Source organism: Oenanthe melanoleuca, chromosome Z, assembly GCF_029582105.1.
Source record: "Oenanthe melanoleuca isolate GR-GAL-2019-014 chromosome Z, OMel1.0, whole genome shotgun sequence".
NCBI classification, from domain to species: domain Eukaryota; kingdom Metazoa; phylum Chordata; class Aves; order Passeriformes; family Muscicapidae; genus Oenanthe; species Oenanthe melanoleuca.
The window spans coordinates 53,158,100-53,177,034 of NC_079362.1; the positions used below are offsets into that span (position 1 = coordinate 53,158,100).

The 18,935-nt window shown below is 40.3% G+C and overlaps 1 protein-coding gene across 1 annotated transcript in view; it reads left to right on the top strand.

The window, feature by feature from the left end:
- The window catches only part of IQGAP2 (IQ motif containing GTPase activating protein 2), a 123,074-nt gene that overhangs the window by 54,605 nt on the left and 49,534 nt on the right, over nucleotides 1-18,935 (top strand). The window contains 6 exon segments of the mRNA XM_056514751.1: nucleotides 10,483-10,639; nucleotides 11,741-11,818; nucleotides 13,525-13,601; nucleotides 17,965-18,008; nucleotides 18,011-18,031; nucleotides 18,387-18,500. Coding sequence (XP_056370726.1) covers nucleotides 10,483-10,639; nucleotides 11,741-11,818; nucleotides 13,525-13,601; nucleotides 17,965-18,008; nucleotides 18,011-18,031; nucleotides 18,387-18,500 — 491 coding nt within the window.

Consider the following 18,935-nt stretch of genomic DNA (forward strand, 5'->3'; position numbering starts at 1 on the left):
GAGTATCCAGAGGCATTCCTGGCTTGCCTGAGAGGCAGCTGCAGTGGGAGTGGTGCTGCATCAGAGCCGGGGTCAGCCGTGAACATGTTACTGGGTCAGCTGGCCAGACAGTGAGGACTGCCTGGGGAGGGAAGCCAGCCAACAGTGTAGGTGCTGATAGATGGTTTACCCATCCAAAACACTGAATTACTTCTATTTTGACAGGACAGAAGAAAACATTTTATATTTTGGTACTTGGAGTCAAGGTGGTGGCAGGAGAAGGTGTCCTCAACTGGTTCTAGAGCCCGTAAGACAGGCTTGGTACACCAATTTATGTGTTTGTGGCTTTTCAGCCAAGTGGTGTCCAACTTGCCCATTTTGTCCCAAAATCCTGGTTTTGCCAGCCCTTAATATCCTGTCTGCACCTGGAAGGCTCTTAGCTGATTAAGTATTTCTTGCATCTCTCTTACTGACTTTAGCAACTTGAATACTAGGGCGTAGATGGCAGATTCTTATCACTTGGTGAGTACTCTGATAGGGGTGTATCACTGTTTGCTCTTGGAGAAGAGATTGTCTTGCGTATACGGATGTTGGGGATGGTGATCTCAAAATCCTTAAACTGAAGTGCTGTCACCAGACACTGAGTATTTGTTGCATGACATGATTAATTGCACTGTTAAATTTTTACCATGCTGATTACAATCAACCTTTTTTCTTCCTACCCTAACCTAGTCTTTGAACTATAGTTCAGCTTTCATACTGTCCTATTGCTACCTTAATACTTTAATATAACTCCTTAGTATATTCCTCATTCCAAGTGACTATTTTAGAGTTCTGCAGTTAAAACCTCTTCTTTTACCACTAAATTTCTCCAGATCATTTTCTTAAATGATGGTTTTATTGCTATATCTTAAATGCTATCTAGAAATATGTCTTTGAGATGCCAATTACCATTTTATGTAGCATTAGCTTATATGCTCTCAAGAAAAAAACTCCAATTTACACTGGAAAAATTTCAGCCAGCTCTTCACCAAGAGCCCATGTCTACATATCATATAGAAATTCTGGTTATGACCCTAAGTGTAAAGCAATGCTAACTGTCTACCTCAGATCTGTGGAAAAAAACCACTATATAGTTTTGAAACTGGCAAAAAGATATGGTCGTGGAGGACCCAAAGATTTGTTCAGCAGTTATTAGCTTATGTTCTGATGATAAAGGTGGGGCTGCAGGACACTTGTAAATATTTTTCCTGTTTTTTCTTATAAAGTGGCTGTTTTTCTTCACCATTCATTTCTTTGTGGACTATCAAATGCTATTATACTGCTGCCTGCATTTTCCTTATCTATAGCAGACTTGGTCTGTGTGCATGTGCTTCTCCAAATCTTGTAGGTTGTTATTAAGTGGGTAGGGGACTACTGTCTCTCCAGCCATGGAAAGTGGAGGAGAGCATTTCTTTCATAATAATGGGAAAAAGTAAACAGGAAAAAGTAACTGCAGGTGCTGTGCATGTTGTGTCTCACCTAAATACCTTGGTTTTAACTTTGTTCCTCAGTCTTGTGTTTCTTTTTGACGAGGGACCAAGTTTAAACTCCTTGTTGCAGTTTTCTAGAGTTTACATAACACTAAATGCTTTGAACAACAGTTCAGCCTTTCACAAGCTGGTTCTTTCAGTCTTTTCACTACTTTAACATCTTGTTCTCTCATGCGTGGCTTTTAATTCTGATTTGGCTGCTGTCCTGCACCTTTCTTTAAAAGTCCCAGCTGCCTGTCTAGTAGATGTATGTCCTGGGCTATTTTATGGTTTTTGTACCTGCAGACTTCCTGCTAGTTGCTTTCACAAAACTAACCTTTGTCAGATATTGGACAGAAAAATATAAATGTCCACATCTGATCCAGTGGACTTGATTCAAGGAGTCAGAACAGCATTCTGCATCCTGCCATGCACAAGTGTGATTTCCCCCTCTGCCATAGGTTTTCTGTGTGCCTCAATGCAGTCTTTAGTCTGCACCTCCTTTGGGGGTTTGTGCTGATCCAGCTGCATTAGTTGCCAATATGCAGGTCTGCAGGCAGAGCTGTCTCCTGCTGCTGCTGGTCTTGAATCATAGCCTTGGCTTTAACACTTGCACACTGCAGGAGTTTCTATGTGGAGCCTACACTGGAAGTACTTCCCTGGGTTTTTCTTCCTTAGAAAAGTGTGATGATTGTAGGCATGGTAGTCATGTTTATGCCTGTCCTCTCAGCTGCAAAGAAAGGTAATAGCACATCCCTCTGGGTACCTTGGGGATCAATACTTGCATGGAAGGCACTTTGCAGTGGTAAGGGACAAACACACATAAAACTAGATCTTGATGTAAAAATTACTGTATTACTTTGATGGTGTTTTTAGGTATTCTTTTCTTCCATGTGTGGCTAGTTTGACAGCCACTAGAAACAGCACAGCTGATGATGCAGTGGATTTTGGGAGAGGGTTAACAAAAGGTGCATGTTTCCTAATGGACAGCTGTGATTTAGCTTCAGTAGAAGCTTCATCAAGATGACTGTTATAGATCACTTCATAGAGACTATGGCTCTATTTTCTATGGGTTTGGATAGGAATTACTGCCATGGCAGGGTGCAGGCTTTGGGTAAAGACTGATTTAAGATTAGTGGGACTATTGTGTGAAGAAGGTGTGAAGATTATCTCCAGGACTCATTGGTTATTTTACTGCCACATTCTGGGGCTTGCCAGGGGCATGCATCTTCTGCTGAAGTGGATTGGTTGGGAGACTATGAGATTATTCAAGGCCAGAACCTTTTAAATTGATAAGTCTAAATTACCATATGTTGTTTTAAGAGGGTGCCCTAAACGGTATTACCATACTGTAGCTATAGAAGACGTAATAGAGCAAAGCAAACTGCTGTAGCAAGACAGTATAATGTGAAAGTCTAAACTACAGTCTGCAGAGTTTTCCTAAAGCAAACATGGTGTGTTTGGGGGGAATAACTTGTTTTGCAACATTTCCACACGGACGAATGTTGTATAAATGCACTGTATAAATGCTTTTATTGCTGTGTCTGCTTCTGTTTATCAAATCAGTGTCTATACACATTTGTGAAAAACTAAGTTTAGATTAATTCATATGCCAAATACATCTTCTTTTCAGAGAAAAGTGTTGTTTTATTTGTAGGGTGACCCTTTATGTTTGTATGTGGGACTTATTACAGAGCTTGTGTCTGCACTACCTAAAATTTCATTAGTGATTTGAGTCTGTCATCTGTCTGAAATTATGCTTTCCAGGGGCCACTGAGCCACCACTGCCAGACTAAAACAGGAAATACTTGTGTTTCTGCTGTTGTGTCTCTGCTGCCTATTGGAAGGGAAGGCTATTAAAACTGGTCTAGACACTGCAGCTGGGTGATGCATGTCAATCTGTGTTAATTTAGTTGCACAGGTTTTGCAAGATTATTAGCAGTATTTTGTTCCATCCTTTTTTCCCCCTTTTCATTCAAATGAAAATCCAGTTCTTCACATACAAAAGGGCCACTTCATACCATACAGTCAACTTTTCCTCTCCTGAGGCCTTAGAACACAGACTTAATAATTCCACCTCATTTGCTCAGGTGACATGTTGAGTACAGTTGTTTCTGCTTCGAAGAATTAGGTGAGGTTTCTTAAGGACACACACTTGCTGTGATTGATCAGTCTCCACCACGGTGGTGAGCTCCCTTCCTGGCACTGCTCTTTCTACTGCCTCTTCAGCTTTCTTCTCCAGACCCTGGCAGCTTGAAGCTGGGCCAAGAGCAGGGGGAAAAGATGAGGCATCTCCATGGCCATCAGCCTGGGCTTTGCTGGCCCTCCACTCAATAGGTCAGTCCTGGAGTTTGTGGTTGATACCTGGTGCTAAATCTTAGTGTCTCTGCAAACAGACAAGGCAGCAAAACAAAGCCTTGCTGATTCCTGAGGCTGAGGACTGTCTTGAAACACATGCCTGGTGTGTTGCTGTTGTCAGCTGTGGTGTTGGTGGAGAGGCTCTACGTCTTTTCTCCACCAAAAGTCTGCTGAGTAAACAGGACTTGGCTGCTGGGTGCAGGCTGCAGTGGCTGTGGGGCTGCATCCAGAGCCAGCTTCCTGAGCAGCACCTTGCCTGGTGGACTTTAATCACTGATTAACCCACATAAAGGGTGGCTGGAATAAAACAGATTAAACCAGCACATAGTATCTGTGCTGCCATCTTGTGCACCAGAACTTTATAACACCTTCACATTATTTTGTAAATACGGCAGTGTTGTCATGGCAGCAGAAATCTGGTGTGGAAAAATGTTGCTGACATGATTTATTGCTGGTTTAGTGTGCTGTGCAGGTCGGGCAAGGCGTCACTGCTCCTAGCTTCTGCTTATCTGAATTGAGTATGAAATGCATCAGAAGGGCTTTGATCAGGGAAATGAAGGTCACAACAAGCTTCACGCTGGCATGCACAGCTCAACTGAATGCAGAAATGCACAGTGAGATCTGTATTGTTTTAACATTTATGCACTAAGAATCCACACGTGAATGTTTCATAGCTTTCAGTGTAGCTCCTGCTGAAAGTCAGCATCCTCCCTGGTATAATCATGATTGTAGAAAGTTGAGATGCTGTTAAATCTAACACTAGCTGGAGACTCAAAGATATGCAGTGTTGAATTTGAACCAGCCTATGGAAGTGTAAAAAAATTGACAACTGCAAGTTTATCCAAAATCTCTCACTAAAGGATTTGACATTTTCTTTATGTGCTGAGACCTCGTGTAGCCAAGTGATTCATGGTGTCTTCCATGGTGCTGCTTTCTTGTTACTTCTTGTATGTGACATGAGAGAACTGGGGTGGTCTGTGTCACACCTTCCTTCACCCTACAGCTGTGGTTGACCCATAATCACTACATTTGATTTTTTTTTTTTTTTTTTTTTTCTGTGATGGTATTCAAATTTTATGTATCTATTTTCATGGAATGGCTGGAAGCTCTGCATGCTTTTCCTCTGGAAGTAGGCTGTGGCTGTTTGTGAAATAACCTTTTCCTAAGTTTTCTGGTTTAGGAGATGTATCTTAATAAAGCTTGCAGTATAATGAGAACAAATTCCAAAGTTAACATACAGGTTTTCCTTATAAACAAATCAACCTTACCACCACCCCACTACTCAGCCAAGGAACACACCTAGGTTGCTTTGGCTACAGTCAGCCTCCTTTATAAAACATTATTTTGGCAGCTAAAAGAAAATGATATTTTTTTTTTTAAGTGAAGGAAAATTTAAGAGCTGAGATTTCCTAACAAATCTGTAGATTCAGAAACTAGAGGCATAATGGTATGGAATTTTAAGTTATGAGTTCACATACTTCAGACACTTGTGTATTTCTGAATATCTCCAAGTAAAAGTTTTGACTTAAACCACTTCTACCACTTCACAGGCATTTAAAGCTAGAATCTAACATTTCACTTTGGGTCTGATTGTGGTTATTATTATTTTCTAGCAAAAATATTTTTTCTTTGGAGCAAGTTGGAAGGCCACATTGTACTCTCTAGGTCAGCAAAATGTTTCACTTGTGCTGAACTAGATTGGAAGGCTGTGGTTGTGAGCGAGGGAGGCAATAAATGAATGGTTACTTAGGTTTATCTTGTCTTCACTGCACCTTTTCCACAGCAGCATGCAGTGTTCTGAACTTTGACTCTGGAGTCCTATGTTTTCTTCCTTGAAAGTGCCCTTCCCACAAACCTGGTGCTCTTGGATCCACATCTTGTAGCATAAATCTGAAAGGGCAGGGTAGCAAAAGTATAAATTTTACTGCACAGTTGTGTGGTGAATGTGGTGGGCTTTGAGTGGGTTGTATAAGAAATCCTCTCTTCTCTGCTGGACACGGACTCCAGCATTTCCAGTCTCTTGAGCAGTGTGTGTGCTTTTCTGACCACACAGACTGTCAGTGACAGCTTCCTGACTGGTTCAGCTCGTAGTGCAGCACTGTTGCTTCCAGTTCCTGTGACCTTGCCTTGAATGAGTCTCAGCAGGGGTTTCATGTTTTAAAATGCAGTCTGGGCTAATTTTACTGCCACTGCTTTCACAGAATGACAGAATAGTAAAGTTGGGAGGGACCACAGTGGGTCGTCTGGTCCAACTTCCCTGCTCCAGCAGGGTTGTCCCAGAGCACATGGCACAGTGTCGAGTCCAGCCAGTTCCTGAGTACCCCCAGCCAGGGAGGCTCCACAACCTCTCTGGGCAATCTGTTCTAGCACACAGGCAAATGTGGAAACTGGATCTCCTGGTGAGTGGTACGCTGTTTGCTGCTCTTGAGTCTGGCATAGAAGTAATCGTTTTTATCTTGCCAGAAATTCACTGCTGAACAGCTCTGCCATGGATTATAAAAAGTTAAAAACAGAACTGAACAAAGCAAAAGGGAATTCCACCTCAATACTCACTCCTGGCTGACTTTCTAGTACTATGTATTGAAACTGAAGTTTTGGAGATACATTTTCATTGATCAGATCTAGGTTTGCTTTTTTGTCTAAGGTAAATCCTTTATTTCTATGTTGGCAAGTACCCCAGTATTATGAAAATCAAAGTTGGCTGTACTTATGCATTCCCAAGTATCTATCTTTATGAAAATATCTGTTTATACATGTTTTATCAAAACAGTAAGTCTATAACTGGCATAATTGGGCAACTCTGTAGGACTGTTTGAATGATTGTTAATTTTAGATGGTACTACCAGAACTTCAGTTATGCTGTATGCTTTACTCTGCTTCCTGAGGCTGGCTTCTGTCCCTCCACCAAGGAGCAGGCTTTGGGTTTAGGTTCAATGAGATGCCAAATAAACCATCACGTTCACCATTGTGTCGATTTTTCATGATCTACCTCAGTCAGTAAGTCAAGGTTGCTAAAAGTACAGTTATGGGATTATATTGTTAATAAGGGGTGGTAGAAATGCATGTCCACATTTGATAGCTATAATAGCCGTACTCTACAAATGTCATACTGAAAGAAAACATACTGGCTGGGTTATAGACCCCTCTTCTTGTGTATCAATTATATTAACTACTTTTTTTGGGCAGCAGTTTCTGCAACAGACTTAAAGGTGATGCTGATGCTGCAGTTCTGTGTGCTGGGGAAAACAGTGGGTGAGCCAAAAGCAATGCTGCTTCTTTAGCCTTGAAGGAAAATAAATTGCTCCAGAGGTATCTATAAATCCTTACTGTTATGTGGATATTCTGTGTTTCACTTAACAAAACAAAAGTAAAAGCATTTCTGGTTTTCTCAGTCCAGTATGCTCCTGCTGACTATAATAACCTTCATAAACTCACCAAACTATGTCTTAAAAAGCAGAACTTCACAAGGTTGGATAATGGTTCTTTCTGTTTAAAACCACAATTGCCTTCTAAGTGAATCAATGTGAAGGGAACAGGACCTCTTTAATAGCAAGAAGCACTGGGGAGAAAAGTGCTCTAGATTTGCTGAGTGACAACAAAAACAGCATGACCCAGCCATGGGCACTGCCAGCCCAGAGAGCCAAACGTGTGCTGGGTGCATCCAGAGCAGAGTGGGCAGCAGGGCAGGGAGGGGATTCTGCCCCTCTGCTCTGCTCTGCTGAGACCCCACCTGCAGTGCTGCACCCAGCTCTGGGGTCCCAGCACAGGAAAGTTGTGACTTAGCCCAGCAGGTCCAAGAGGAGGGTTGCAAAATTGATCAGGGAGCTGGAGCATCTCTTTTGGGACAGGCTGAGAGAGTTGGGATTGTTCAGCCTGGAGAAGAGAAGGCTCTGTGGAATACTTACAGCACCTTCCAGCTGTTTGCATAACTAAGTTACAAAGTTGTTTGTTTACTAGCAGGATTTAATTAAAATCCTGAGGTTTTTCCTTCCTCTGATTAAACATGCGCAAAACACAGTAAATCCTTTCACAGTAGTTGTTGTAGCTAAGTTCTGCAATTTCCAGACATTGGTAAAACATATCTTATATGTATTACAGCTGTAGCTGTGTTCTCACTCTTGGACACTGATTACCAAATGTTGTTTGTTACCCTATTGCAGACCCCTACTTTTTTTCTAGTATAGATATAACTTATAGATTTTTTGCTATAAATGGAAAGAAACTTTTTATCTTTCAGTTCTGATCCACTTGGTTCGCTCTAGTTTTCCACCTCTTTTTTTCCTCTGAGTTCCTAACATTCTCCTTCTCAAAAGATATTTATTCCCTTGTATATTGATCTGGATTTGTTGGTTTGACAGTTGTATTCTACTTTACCTTTTCTTCCTTTTGCTTTCTTTGCATCCTCATACTGTTTCCTGTTGGTTCCTCAGGGTACTGCTTTAGACATGGCAGCCTCCCTGACTAGAACAGGAGGGTTCCAGATTAATTTTAAAGCCTTATCACCATGCTGGTAAAAAAAAATCCACAACAAATTTACTATTGTTGAATTACAAGAGGTTTAAAAATCTGAGGAGTAGCTTTCACTTTGGATTAGCATCTCATTTAGAGCTCAGGGAATGACTCAGTTTTGTATATAAGTAGTACATTTTTGTACTGGAAGGAAGAAAAGAAATTCCAGGTGGGCACATGTGTGCATCTTCTTCAAAAACAGTTCCAGTGCAGTACCTTGTTGGTGCCCTGGACTTAAGATGTTAGAAAAACCCTTTCACGAGTAAACTGAGAATTAAAAGTGCAAAGAATCCAGTGCAAAGTATAAAATGTTGCTCTGGGCACACAGTTCATATCTGTGGTGATGGTCCATTGAGCAGCAGGGTCAGCTGTGGCTCATGGTGCATACCTGCTGTGGTTCAGCAAGCTCCTGATGCTTACCTGTGCAATTCTTTTTCTAGAAAACACATTCTAGGAAATAAATTCTATAGGAAAAGCTACTGGCTCCGGTAAAAATCATACTTGCCTAGAAGTACACTTTCTTTGTGTATTCTTCCTTGTTTTTTTTGGAAAAGCCAAATTTCAAGCCTTATTGTATAAATCTATTTAGTTTATAAAATGCCACTTTGGGACCCTTGGCACAGACCCATAACACGCGAACATGGAGTGCAGGATAAAGCTGGGAAACTCGTCAGGAATATGATTCTCCTCACTAAAGCAGCTTTTGTACTGCAGAATACAGTTGTCCTAATGACACTGGCTTAGTGCAGTTTTGTGTGATACTGTGGTGGATTTATGGGTGTTGGTTTCCTAAAGAGCTATTTGGGTAGTCTGTGCTTCAGTGAAACAACTTTCGTATGCTCTGTAACAAATCCAAAAGAGGAATGGAGTGGAACATTAGTCAAGAGTTTTAATGTGAAACAAAATGATGTAGTGAACTTTCTTCTTCTACGTGGTGGAGTGAAAATTGGCTCAATTTCAACATGGATCCAAGATTTCTGGTTTCTGAAGTCATCCCTATGGAGGTGATGTTAGATTTGTAATGCTGTCTTGCTTACAATGATGCTGCCTTAGTGACAGTAAGCAAAGTGAACTAATGCCTTCAACTTTATCCTTCAGCTTTCTTATTTGTATTGATATTAATGTCCTAAAAGTGTGGGAGTTTGACCAAGCAAATAAAATAAAAAATACTGTGGAAAGCTAAGCAGATTTAAAGCCCTTGTAATGTGATTTAGCTGTTGGAAATAAGAATAATATCACAGGGCCAAAACACTTAGACCACCAATGTAAGGAACTTCTGGTCCAGTGATTAAGACACTAATCTTTCTTGGAAGTGCTTTGGAAGCAATTTCTCTTGGCTACTTAATATAAACATACTGGATAATATGGTTTCATGTCTTACTTGCATTCTGCAACTGTTCTGTATTCAATTAATATTGTTCTCTGTCTAGTATCATGTCTATCACATCTTAAGTGTCAAATGCATAACTGGTTTAGCACCTTGGAGGATTTAGTCACTAACAAGAAGCCATATTTCAACCCACTTACTGCCAGGCAGAACTCAAATGTGTAAATTACTGTGGGCTTTTCCACAAAACCCTCCCTCGTCCCGCCAGCAGCAGTGAGAGGGGAGAGCTCCCATGCAGGAGGAGGAAAATCTGCAGGAGTGCTCTGTCCTGAGCTGGGCATCGCTGTGAGGGTGTGCTGCACAGCACACTGGCTATAGGAGCCTGCCTCACCAGAGCACTGCTGTCCTTGATACTCCTGAGGTTCAGCACTGGCATAGATATCACAGAGGTTTTTTTAAAATAAACATTTTAAAACACTCTATGTTTTCTTCTAGTTTTCAGCTTAAATTACTGTTTATTCAAAAGCCTGGTACTGTTCAAAAGCTTTGAGTTAGACCCCTTGGGGTGTGAATACTTCAAAGCAGGCTGTTTGCTTGTTGCTGGGTTACAATCACAGATATGATCCCCATATCATTTTGATATGTCACATGAATGATTATGAAAATTTTATCCTTAGCCCTTGTCCTCCTCTGTTATAACAACATTGTGGTGGTGACATTTAAAGTATGATAGTTGTAGGCAAAAGCTGTAAGTCATATTAAAACCCAAATAACAATGTTTCTCAAATGTCTCTGTAGATGGATGGAGGTCTGCTTGGACGAAGAGCTGCCCCCAACTACGGAACTGGAAGAAGGCTTAAGAAATGGTGTTTACCTTGCCAAGCTTGCAAAATTCTTTGCACCTAATGTGGTGTCAGACAAAAAGATCTATGATGTGGAGCAGGCACGCTACAAGGTAATAACTTTTTCAGTTCTCTCACCAGGATGACAAAACCCAGCAATGTTTGTCTTCCAGTTCCTAAAGGTTCCCAAGCATGGCTGTATCTTTCTTTAAAGACTAGATGGAAGATGCACAGCTGTAAGAAGACTGTATGATAAGTTAGAAATATTCAACCCTTAGAAAAAATGTTTTGGTCTTGCTTCAAGTTTTTAAAGCTGTACAAATTACACTTCTGGCTCCGAGGAGAACATGAGCTTTGAAACCTATAAAGTTATTTCTCATTAGGAATGGAAGCCAAAAGCAATTTGATAACTATTTCAAGCTTTCTTCATTTTATATGGAAGCATATTTGAAATTCACTTCTTTAGATCTCTGTGTTTATTTTATCAACTTTAACAGCAAAAAGAAAAAAGCAAGCTACCAGTGAGGGAGTTTAGCTTGTTCCCTGTGCAGGTATTATTGAGAACCTCAATAATACAGATACTTATACACAGTAGTCTTTCTGTGGAATGCACTATCTCAACGTATAGAGGAGCAGAAAAAAAATTGTTTAAGGGTTCTGTTTACATTTAAATGTTTCTCTTGAAAATCTCCAAAATTTGAGAGATTCCTTTTTCCCTTTACCCTAAAAGATAACACTGAAAATAAAAGAAAAAATACTTTCCCACTCTATTCTTATGTTGATGGCATAGGCTTTAGGAAGGGTCAGGTCAGGTATTCAGGTAGAACTGAAGAGTTCCACGACTTCCTTTTCTGTTCTTCATGGTAGTGCTCAGCAGTGTTACTGCTTCTGTGGTTTGGCTCCTTGTTTTTGACATCCAGGCTCTATTCCCAAAGAATACTGAAGGACAAATTCCTACTTTAATCACAGTCTGCCCTGGTGGGTACAAATCTGGCTTATGTAACGTGAAAGAATGAGCTGAACTCAGTGTGGAGCTGTGGATGTGTTAGGATGCTTCATTAGCAAAATTGAAGCTGTTACACTTTGGTCTCTGGGTTCAAATACGGGAAAATTCTGAACTCAGTTTCAGGAGATAAAACTGGGAAACAACAGGATGATCAATAAATAGAGAATTTGCTTAATGTGACTTTCACAATCTTCTGTGTTTCCAATAGAGATCTGGCCTTCATTTTCGGCACACTGACAACACTGTGCAGTGGTTAAGAGCAATGGAGTCCATTGGTCTGCCTAAGGTAAGCCTTTAAATTTCAGCAAAGAAAGTGGCTCAGATCATTGGCTTACTGAGATCCCCCTTCATCTGCTTGAGCATAAACAGTTCCTTACAGTAAGTCTACAGGGAAGGGGTAATTAAAAAAAACCAAAAAACCAGGAGAAGGTAATGTGGAAAGCAGTGGGAGTGTCAGTCCTGTGTTGCTGCTGCTGGTGTGTGTGGGCTGAGGCAGGGACACTAGTTAGCTCAAGCACTTGGTATTTTACTGCTAATGCAGTCTGGGGGGTGGGGGGGGTGTGCTGGAAGGACTGTGGTTTAAAACAGAAAACTTAAATATTTGCTTCCTTCAGGTTACCTCTTCACATTGTGCCTCTTGCTGCCTCTTCCTCTTACTGTACACCCCAGTTTCTCTGCCTCTACCCTGTTTCCAGACTGTTCTTGCACCCTTCAGTGCCTCTGCGTGACTGTGCTGCTGCTCTTCTTCCACCAGCTGCTTTCTTGGGTCACCTCTTACATTTACCTTCCTTCTTGCGGGTCTTCACTTGTCATCTCCCCCCTCTGCTGCTGTTTCTGGGCACCAGTGAGTCTCTTTCAGATGAAAATCCTTTAACCAAGGGCTGTGTGCAAACACCTTTGCTGCTTGTTTGTGCCTCCTGGCAGCCACACCAGGCTGAGGTGAGCAGCTCCCCACCCCAGGGCGCCTGTGTGCTGCACTGTGGTCAGGCACAGTGGGGATGCTCAGGCAGCTGCTTGAAGGGCTGAATGGACTAATGGTCAGCTACTGCAGGCAAACTCACTGCAGGTGCTTGTACCCAGAAAAGGGCACTCATGACTGCCATCAGAAATGCCAGAGATGGGAAGAGGTCCTGCCCTTTCCAGGTCAGGCTTTTTTTCCAGTTGAGTCCTTCAGCCCTCTGTCAGCTGGCTGATTTCCACCCTGCCATCCATCCTCTGAAAGATTGTGTTTCTGTCGCAGAGGATGGTCATGGCCTAAAGCTTTCCCAATTCTCTCTCACAAAGATGTTTTGAGCAAATGATGAAGAGAGCTCTGTGCTTCTGACTTACTCAGTCTGGTCCTATTAACCATGGGACAGTGCAGCCCTGAGTGACCAGCCTGGGCTGCAAGCATGCTGCCAACTCTCACGGTTAACTAAGTCTTTTTATTATATTTTTGTGGAGAAACAGTGTCTAGTGACTGGGACCAAAGCCAGGAACAAATTACTGGTAGAACCAGAACTGGAACTTATGATGTGACTTCTTGGCTAAATTGCTTAATATTCCTCTCTCTAAGTATCTTTCTTTGTAAATGATGTATTCAAAAAGTTAGGGGTGCTGGCAAATAGAATTATGCATTTTTAAACCATACTTGATAGGTTTGGTTTGTAATGAGGCTTTGCAAATTTTAGCTGCATTCCAGGTTTTGGGCATCTGTAGAGGACAAGCACTACTGACTGAGCTCATGCCAAAGGACATTTTCTAAAAATCTTATTGAAATGCTGCCTGCTTATCTTCCTTTTCTCCCCTCTTATTAAGTAGCTTTTATGCTTTTTTAAGCTCTTCTTTATGAAAACTACTGATAAAGTTAAAATAACATCAGAAGAGACATGACGCCTGGCTGTATAAAAGTAACAGCTGAAATTCTGTAAATTTAAGGTATGGTTCTGCAGAGTAAACATTTCTTCTCAGTAATAAGTCTTCTCATTTAACTGTGTGCTCTTTGCTTTTTAGATCTTCTATCCAGAGACTACGGATGTCTATGATAGGAAAAACATCCCTAGGATGATATACTGCATTCATGCTCTAAGGTAACTGCTGACAGGAGTAAAAGTTATACTAACTGCCAAAGTTAGGAGTGTAAGTCTTGAAATGGCTTTAGAGCAACCAGTAAATCAAAATCTGTCCGAATTTATAAGTGCATTAGTTTCAAGTTGGAGATAAAATTGAACTTTGTCAGGTCTAGTGGCCAAATAGTTCTCAAAATAGAAATTAAGGGCTACTGAATTTAGCATGCAAATCCTTCTCCTAGTAGTACACCCCCTTGCAAAATGAACATACAGTTTCAAAATACCTGCTTCAACAGATATCAAACAAATTAACAGTAACTTAGCAAACCCTTAATACAATCATGGAACAGAGATGCTGATCAGAGTGAAGATAATGATGAACTGACATCTTTCTGTTCCAAAACTAAAGCTATTAATTACTGTATTCTGTGGTAAAAAAAAAGATACATTCTCAAATATTTCAAAATTCTGAGCAACTTGACATTTAATGTGAAGTCAGAGAGGCTTTGACTACACCACTGAAAGTAGCGATTAAAATTTGTTCATGTTCTGCCTTGAGGATTTTCTTGATGTTTAGCACAAGAACATCTGCCCTGTGCTGTCCCTGATGTGAGCAACAGTGTTGTTGGCAGACAGCTCCACCCTCCTGTGGCTCTTCTAGTTCATTTCCTGCACACAGAGACCTTTCCCTTTCAATATTTTTTGGCATTAGTCTTTCAGAGAACATAATTAACTTGCACCCCAAACTTTCTTCTCTGTTTCTAATGGTGCTCAAAGACACATCAGCTGCTCCAGGGCTGTCAGACAGGGACTATTCAATACTGCTTTATTGAAACTTTTGTCAGGCTAATCCTTGAAGTTGTGTGCCCACTCTTGCATTCTGGGATGTGCACTCACTCCCAGTGAACAGGATTTTCCACTGAAGTTTACTGTATTTGCTTAACATGCCCAGGTGTTCATAGCTGACAGCTCAGTATATTTTCGCCATCTTCGACAAGAGTTGCCCTTGAAATTATTGTACATGGTGTAATATTAACTGGGAGGTGACACAGGACTATCTGAGGGTGGTTCTTGCCTGTAACTTAGCAGTGCAGTCTGTTCTGACAGCAAGTGTCTTGTGTAAGCTTGAAGTGATTTCCTGGAGAGGGCTGTGACCTTAACCAGGTCAGGCTGAGTGAGTGGCTGTGTGCCCCCCACCCAGCTCAAACATTCTGCAGGAGGTGCAACAGCACATTTAATTTTTTCTAATGTTTGCTCCCTCGTGTATATAGGACATTATTGACTGTGGATTTGAATCCATCAAATATCTGCTTAATATCTGCCTTATCATTGCAATGGCAGTAATTCTTATCCTGAACTGAGGATTACAGTGGATGAACCTGTGGTAGAAACTTTCCTTTCTCCATCTTGGCAGGCCCCAGGATTTATGCAGTACTAAATTAGTCTGTGTTGTCTCAGCTTTCACTTCCAAGTTTGTCCTGTTTAAATTACTTTTTCTTGATGCATATCAACACAAAACTCTAACTCTGTACTTCTGTACTTAATATGTTTTTGGGGTTTTTTTAGTGCTATTATTTTAGAAATGGACTTTATGTTAAATGTGCCATGCCACACTGAAGGGGAATAGGCCTGGAATGCTTTTGTTTATGATGCTTTCCCATGAGATTGTAGGCCCTGTGCCTGTGCAGGATGTAAGAATAGAAGAAACAGTGAGGGAGCTTTATTTATTTCCATACCTTTTCCTTAAGGAAGTTTTTCACTGAGATCTTTCAAATCAAATTTCAATCTCAGTGTTGAATGGCATGCAAGCTACACTGAAAGCTGTTTGGAAAATAATAGAATTAAGCACAGGGCACTTTGACTGGCCAGCAGTGCTCCCAGGAATGCTGAACTGTAACTGAAACATATATTTGATATCTGAAATCATAACATTTTGCAGGGAAAGTCATTAGCTGCTTATTGCTTTACTGATCTGCTGCTGCTAGAATGCCTAAAGATAGATGGGTACTCTAAGCATTGGTTTAAATATAGTTTTAGGATATGTCCTGATTAAAGTCTAAAATTAAGACCATTGCACTTAAAGCATCAAATGCACTTAAACTGTCAAATGCAACACTGCTCTGGCCAGGAAGGAGCGACTTAGCAAACAATTACTTATTATACTCCTGTTGAATGTAATTGCCTCTTGCTTTTTTTGCTGAAATACCAATACTTAAAGTATTGACTGGGACAAAGGCCAGGAAGAAATTAGGGGTGGAACCAGAACTGGAACTTCTGGTTCCAGCCTGAAAAATACAAAGGCATAGATTCTATTACTTGCACCATTTTTTTTAATGAAAGCAGATTTGGGGTTGTTTTGTACTAAATGAGGTTATGAACAGCTTCATTTAAATTAAGATGCTGACAATAATTCTTCTTCATAAATAGCAGTGCTTGGAGATATTTTTTTCCCTGAAAAATTGAGTTTTCAAATTATCTTTGCAAGAAGATCATTGCTATATCCTAGAAAAACTATCCTTCTTGAAGCTGGACAGCTGTTTTTCTAGGAAGCAGCAGAATAACAAGCATGCTGTAAAAGAAAAAACATGCTGCTTTCAGATCTGTTTTTCACAGCATGTTATACATGAGCTGAGCACAAAAAATGTCCTGGGAATATCTGCCTGATATGAGATGCAGTTCTATGTGGCTGATGCCTTCTATTGAAAGGAGTTTCACCTAGGAGCTGTTCTTTCTCCTTTGTTTTTCACATGCTCCTGGTGCCTTGAATTCAGTTTTCTTAACCATTAAGCAAGCTGTTTCAAGTGAAGTTATATGTTAACTCAGAGAAGTGTCTTTGTGTTCTCTGCAATACTCAAAGAACATTTTCAGCACCATCTGGTGGTTGGTAAATTTATCCAAACAGAGGAGTGTAGGAAATACCACACATGGTTCAACATCCTTCTGGAAGTGCTGAGCAGCAAAAAAAATATTCTTTAATGTTCATAGCACTCTTTCTTCTTGTATCTTTCTATTGTGGTGACCCAAAAAAGAGTCAGCAGTCAGCTGCTGATTTCCATAGCTGTTTGTATGACACCCAGCATTTCAGACAGGATTGTGTTCCTGCCTCAAACTTGGAGCAAAATCTCTTTTTACCCAGAAAGACTGGAAGGCAGACCAGGGTAACAGAGGAAACTGGTTCATTATATATTACTGGTTCATATAATCTGGTAAACTCTGTGTGCTTTTTATCCCCTGAAAAAGCTAATTTGCACTTTAGACATGTCTGAAATATAAGAATGGCATCAACAATGATTTTGAGAGGCTCTAAAGCCATGTTAACCTACCTGAGATTTTGTTGTGTTCATCCAGATGGGGGCAGGACAGAGGATTTGAGGCAGCATGGAAGATAAATGCTGATTCCTCATGCTCCTAAATGCATGCATCAGCTATAAAAATGTGCTTTGAGATCTCCCATAATTTCCTACTAGCAAAAAAAATTGCCTCTACAACAAAACACAAAAGGGAAATACTCGAGAAACAAAACCCCTGAACCCCAAAGCACATTTACAATGAATGATGTTGGAGTGAAGTAAGTTTGAAAAGAGGTGGAAAACAATCCTTTTGGAGGAATGTGTTATTTAAGTAATGTTTTTAAAACCTATCTTTTTTTATTCTTTCTTGCCTAACTCACTTGTTTATTGAATTTCACTCATAAATTATAGAAACATCAGTCTTTTGTAGATAAATACATGCCTTGTGTTTGGAACCTACCAAGAAAATAAATATATATTCAGCTGTTTTCTTTCAGATAGCACCCCAGAGCTCTAGGAATGAGTGAAGGTATTTTTCATGCTATATGGGAAAAAAAAAAAAAAGTATTTGTTGTACATTAAATCAACTTTCTTTATTTTTCCAAGAGTAAAGTAGGTAATGACACAAATATTTAGAGATGCTGTTGGATGGACTGACAGGTTCTAGTCAGAAGGATGTCAGTGATTTATGTGTTCTTCTGTTAGTATGGGATGTAATTAATGCAAGTCAAACCAGAACATAGATCCAAAGATAGAAGGTGTCCAGGTGTCCTCAAATGCTTTCAGATCTTGATTTTCTCCAGTAGTAGCTTCTGTATTTCTTTACCTATCTTTCACTTGTTTATACATCCCCTGTGACCTGAGATACAGTGACAGTGCCTATTTCTTAAAGATGCTTCTTGGAAAAAAAAGATTTCTCTTTCTGTAAGACAAAAATACAGCACAAAGAAAATCATAGTGTTAATTTATTCTATATCGGCACACTTAAGTCAAAGGTTAAAGGATAAACTTCATGAAAGTGTTTTTCTCTTGTACAGAAAGCAGACAGCTCAACCCCATGCAGAACTTTAAAGCCTGGTTTTTCTTCTTTGCAGTTTATATCTCTTCAAACTAGGACTAGCTCCACAGATCCAGGACCTCTGGGAAAAGTAGACTTCACAGGTAAAAAGATGCTCATCTGATCATATGTTAGATGGCTTTTTTACACTGCAAATCTGCTAGCGTTGTACATATTCTATACATTACATGGCCTTTCTGTCTGACAACTTTGTTACAAACACTGTTACAAATTAAACAGGTGGGAGGCGGCTGTTTATAATTATTATGGGTCTTGGAAGGAAAGGAGGGAGCAGTTTTCATTGAATACTTGTCATATCTTAGAGTCCTTCAAAACTGAGAGGAAAAACTGCTCAGAAGCCCCTTCAGAAACATTTTTGTACATGTGGCATGTGGTTATTCATAGTGAAGTTGTCATGCTTTTGTTCTGATAATATTTTTTTTTTTTTTGTCTGTACAGAGGAAGAAATCAGCAACATGAGAAAGGAGCTAGAGAAATATGGTATACAGATGCCATCTTTTAGTAAAATTGGTGGGATTCTGGCCAGTGAATTATCAGTGGACGAAGCTGCCTGTAAGTGAGACTCTTGTTCTGTTCTCTACAGAATGCTTTGATACAATGCTAACAAAATATATTCTGCATTCTCATTCACTTAGTTTGCCACCTCTTAAGAGCTAGAAAGAAAGCAAACAAGTTCTCACTACCACACTGCTTCCTTGTTACAAGGCCTCTTCAACATTTGCAGTCAGTGTTTTTTGGTATCTCCACTGACCCATAGGAAGTGCTACCAGAAGCAAAGATTTCTCACAATATTTTGAATGGGTTTAATGTTTTGGTAGGTAGTGTCCTCTAGAGTAATGTCTTGACCTCTGCGTGTCTCTGCACAATGTACAATGAAGACAGCCATGGGAACATGGTGTCTTCTCTGTCCCTCCTCTTTTTTTTTTTTTTTTTTTCTTTTTTTTTTTTTTTTGCCTTTTGCAGTTTTCCTAAAACACCTAGACAGGT